We start from the raw sequence: 4606 nt of genomic DNA on the forward strand, positions 1-4606 counted from the left end.
GCTCGCCAAAATGTTATCACTAAATCACACATACAACACAGGCACTGTTTTGTAACCACTAGCCATCCATTTTTCCAACAATTATCTTCCATCTAGTGACCATTTGCATAACACATTCAGATCATCGACACAGTCACACAGGAAAAAAAAGTTTATCATCTGTGAGAGTCTGACCACCTGTAGAAGCACACACCTGAGTTTCAGATCAGAGGAGAGATTAAATGCGGTTTGTGCTGGTTCCAGACGCTGGGCCAAGAGAAGCTAACAAGGCCCATACCCGAAGCGAGGCCCAGAACCAGAGCGCCACCGGTGACATTTTGGGGGGAGCGGCACCCTCCTTTCCGTCATTCCTCTGCCTCTTCTCCTTCCCCTGACACAACTCAGCCGCGCCACAGCACCGCACCTCCTTCCCTACTCGTTCTCTCCCCTCGGTATCGTGCGCCGCCTCATGGATCCGAAGCCGCTAGCGCCTGGAGCGCAAACTCCACCCCCGCCTCCAACCCTGTCACTGTCAGGTGAGGTCCTTCGATTTTCCTGACATTTCCCCCTGCAAATTCAGTCCATTCTTCTTTGTATCTGACCTGAATTTCTCTGTTTTGTTAGGCACGGGCTGTTCTTGATCTGAGGATGGGAAGGGACGATGAGCCGGTTGACCCTATGGAGATTGACGGCCAGCAGAAGCTACAGCTAGAAGCCCCCGCTGCCGTGCCGGAGGGGTTCAACGCTGACTACCTCCGAGTCTATTACGGTAAAGCGATTCGGTCCCCTTCTAATGTGTGGAATGGAGAAGATAAACCAAAACATGACCCGTATCTCCTATAGGTCCATAGTATCTGTTTTCTTTAGTTGTTTATTAGTTCTGCACAAGGTTGTGATTTTGCATCTCATTGTAGAGGTTCTGTGTGTTTCTTTTAATGAATTCGTGGATTTTTTTCTGTTCTATGTGATTGAGACACCTGACAGATGTGGAAGCAATGGCTCATATTTGCTGGCAGCAAGAGCTGTTCTTTAACTCCTTCCAATTTCTTGCGACTGTTTCCATGCCCTTTTTTTCAGACCTAGCACATTTTGTTATTCATATGGTGTAACTAGGCATTCTCTTTACCTAACTGAGGCTTTGCATGTAAAAACCTACTCCACTATGTACACATTTTGTTATTCATATGGTGTAACTAGGCATTCTCTTTACCTAACTGAGGATTTGCATGTAAAAACCTACTCCACTATGTACACATTTTGTTATTCATATGGTGCAACTAGGCATTCTCTTTACCTAACTGAGGCTTTGCATGTAAAAACCTACTCCACTATGTAAGGAGACTAGTTAGTCTTTGATTTCCTTCTCCTACTGCTAGTGCTAACAACCAGTGATACTATTGCGGGAAAGCTCTTCCCATATGGTGATTTCTTCAAATGGCTTTGTTATGGGAATGGTTTGTGCTCACATCTGGTTCTTCAGTTAGGGTTAGGCATACGCTGTTATTGTGTCTTGACTAACCAAATTTTGTTTTTCTACAGATGGAAAGCACCCTGGATGTGATCAGTCATATGTTGGACGTCGAGAGTTTTCATTTACACTTGAGAGTGACATCTACCTGCGCTTCCAATCCTTTGATAGTGCTGCTGAATTGGAGAGTTCTATCAAGGAGAAATGCCCTTTCAAGATTGATATTGGACCTGTCTACAGCATAGATGTATGATGCGACATCATTAAACACATCATTTTTTTGCTCGTTTCAGATTTCCTGCATTACCTGCTGTTTCCTATTGCCTGATGAATTGGCAGTTTTTTATGTAGCCTGCAAACAGTCATGCTTACACCCAATCTGGAAATAATGTCTTTGTACCAGTTGAAAGGGAACTAATTTTTGACATTGTAAGAAAACTTGTATTTACTTTTCTTTCCCTTTTCCCTTTTCCCTTTATCTCTGTGCACACTATATTCTTATGAAACTTTGCAAGATGTTAACATTCTTAATCTTCCCAGGATATATCTGATTATGATGATATTTGCTACTGCTTCTCTGGAGCTGATGTCTGCTTGGACTGCTGGCCCTTAATGACCATTGCTATCAAAATTTTGGATACTTCGCTAAGAGGCATGCCATTTAACTATGCAATAAATCATAACATAAACTAATGACGTTTGCAGATTTATCCACACGTACTACAGATTTGCAGTTGGTTACTGACTTATATTGAAGTGTGCATTGTTTTACTAATTATAGTTAAAATTACTGTTTGCAGATGATTTTGGTTTCAATCACATACTGTGGGTGTACAGTGGTCACGGTGTCCCTTGCTGGGTCTGTGATAGCAGAGCAAGAAAGTATGTTTGAATTAACTTCTGTCTGTTTCTTACATTTTTTGACCCTAAACTACACCTGTGTTCCTGTTAGGCTCAGCAATGAACAAAGGGCTGCAATTGCTGACTACTTTCGAGTCTACAAGGTGATACTTCACATATGACTCTACATGCCATTTGTCGCCACCTCCAAAATCTATTTAACTCTATGAATATATCTCAGGGTAGTGAAAATTCACTGAAGAATTTCTTCAAAAAAAATCACTGAAGAAAGTATCCTTGGCTGGACCTGTCCTCCATCGTTTCCTTGTGTATGTCTTAATTGTCTCGTCAATTTGTTTGTTCTACCAACATAAATTGGAAGAGCTAAATGATTATTATGTAACTTATGCACCTGCAGACGGTCGCACACAGATGTTCTTGAAAGCTTCTTTGAAGATAAGTTGCTACTTAGCCAACAACTCTTTGCACCAGAGGAGAGATATCAGAAGATACTTGATCTTATCCCTGATGAAAGTAAGAAAAGACACCATAAGAAATGAACCTTACTCTCTGATGTAGATGAAATCTACCATCCTTCGACTAGCATGAGCATGGCATAAGATATATTAAAAGGGTAAAATAAAACTGTACAAGGACAAAAGTCCAAAGGGCACCTCAATGCCCAAAAAGGAAAAAAAGACTTCAGAAAGACCTCAAAGGAGGCAGAAAGACCTCAAAGGAGGCTAAGAGCTATGGCTAAAACTAAAGCTGTACATTGGTGACCCATGAGAGGAAGTCCTGTTTTTTGCTTTCCTTGATTCTGTGAGCTTGAAGTCTTGTCTCATCTACAAATCTAGATAACCAGTCTCTAACTGTTGGCCTTTTCCCTTCAAAGATGAGGCTGTTTCTTTGCTTCCAGATGTGTCAAGTGGCTATTATGAAGACCTCCATGAAGAACCAGTGATGAAATTCCTATTGGGCTCTCTTCATCATGAAAGAAGTTGAGGTTTCTTCTCCATTCAATACCAATGGCTTGCTAGCAAGATCTGCTGAAGGTGCAAGAGAAGAAAAGATGGAAGGCAGTCTCCTCCATGTTGATATTGCAAAGTTCACAGTTATAATTGTTGCCTTCTTTGCTGCAGTTTCTCCTCCAGAGTAAATTTCTGGTGTTCAGTCTATCCATAAGTAAAAGCCATGAGAAAGTTTTGAGCTTGTTACTGCATCTTGACTTCCAGATCCATAAGAAGGGTGATGGGGGCCTGATGTTTTTATAGGGAGGTTGTTGTTAGCCCAAATGATCTCTTTCTCATTCCACACTAAAGAGCAATGCCTAGTTTTAGTACATATATAGGCTAGGTAGCTTGGTGGCTAAGAAAGGGGTAAAATAGGGATAAAAGTTAATATAGCTACTAGACTTAACTAACAATCTCCCCCTAAGTCTAGCAGCTTTTACATAGAAAGAGAAACATAATTGGTGATAAGGTGCACGTAGGCACGAATCACCCATGGATACTAGTGCTCACATGCACTAAGTGCACACAGACACTACTAATATATTATTCTGAGTGTTGATGTGGTTGCCTTGACACTCCCTTCCTCAGTAAACTTGAGTGAACTTGCTATCCAGCATCCATCTGCATGCGCTAGGCCGCGTGTCCCTCAGCCTCTGCGAAGGAGCGAGACTCATCATGATTGCGCGTCAGGTGAAGCACGGCACCGGTCTCGTCCTGTCCCGGCACCGGTTGGTCGTCGAGAATGTTCGGTGAAACCCAGGGACCAGGGTAGGCACGCTTGGCGTAGAAGAGCTGCCCACTCCCCCAGCTCCCTCGAAGTGAACGTAGTAGTAGTACGTCGAAGCCAAGCCACCGCCACCATCTTGCCCCGCACCATCTCCTTGGTGCTGAGCTATGCCACCTCCGCGTAGAGGACGTAGAGGTTGTTCTTCCCCCTATCCACCTTGGCAAGGAGGCGGCAGCGTCGATCCCAGATGCGAAGCACTCCGCCGTTGATCTCCACGCGTGACCCGTTCTCATCCAGCTGCCCGAGGCTGATGATCGATTTCCTCAGCATGGGAATGTAGTACACACTGGTGAGGAGCCGGTGCTCGCCAGTCTTGGTGATGAGGACGACAGAGCCGACGCCCTTGATCTCCACGGCTGAAGAGTCGCCGAACTTGACGGAGTCGCGTACGTGACGTTCAGGTCGGAGAAGTACTCCTTATGCCTGGTCATGTGGTGCGTGGCACCACTGTTGAGGAACCCGCCGTTGATCTTGTCGTCGCTGGTACCGTCGCCGAGGGAGACGTGTGCGCGCGGCTCG

The 4606-nt window shown here is 44.4% G+C and overlaps 1 protein-coding gene across 3 annotated transcripts; it reads left to right on the forward strand.

Annotated features, from left to right (window-relative positions):
- Positions 1 to 343: 343 nt before the first annotated feature.
- On the forward strand, positions 344 to 3582 carry LOC101778365 (DNA primase small subunit). Of its 3 annotated transcripts, none has more exons than XR_001163692.2 (10): positions 344 to 515; positions 604 to 748; positions 1519 to 1694; positions 1799 to 1876; positions 1988 to 2099; positions 2248 to 2329; positions 2400 to 2451; positions 2529 to 2616; positions 2706 to 2821; positions 3183 to 3582. XR_001163692.2 is itself a non-coding variant. In XM_004962281.3 (9 exons), the coding sequence occupies exons 2-8, from the start codon at positions 628 to 630 to the stop codon at positions 2571 to 2573; spliced, it is 666 nt and encodes a 221-aa protein (XP_004962338.1). In that variant the 5' UTR covers positions 344 to 515; positions 604 to 627; the 3' UTR covers positions 2574 to 2616; positions 2706 to 3560. The 3 variants fall into 3 exon arrangements, 1 of the variants encoding a protein (XP_004962338.1); XR_002676882.1 differs by having other exon boundaries at positions 3207 to 3582; XM_004962281.3 differs by having other exon boundaries at positions 2706 to 3560.
- Positions 3583 to 4606: the final 1024 nt, after the last annotated feature.

This window comes from Setaria italica, chromosome III (assembly GCF_000263155.2).
Source record: "Setaria italica strain Yugu1 chromosome III, Setaria_italica_v2.0, whole genome shotgun sequence".
In the NCBI taxonomy this organism is placed as follows: domain Eukaryota; kingdom Viridiplantae; phylum Streptophyta; class Magnoliopsida; order Poales; family Poaceae; genus Setaria; species Setaria italica.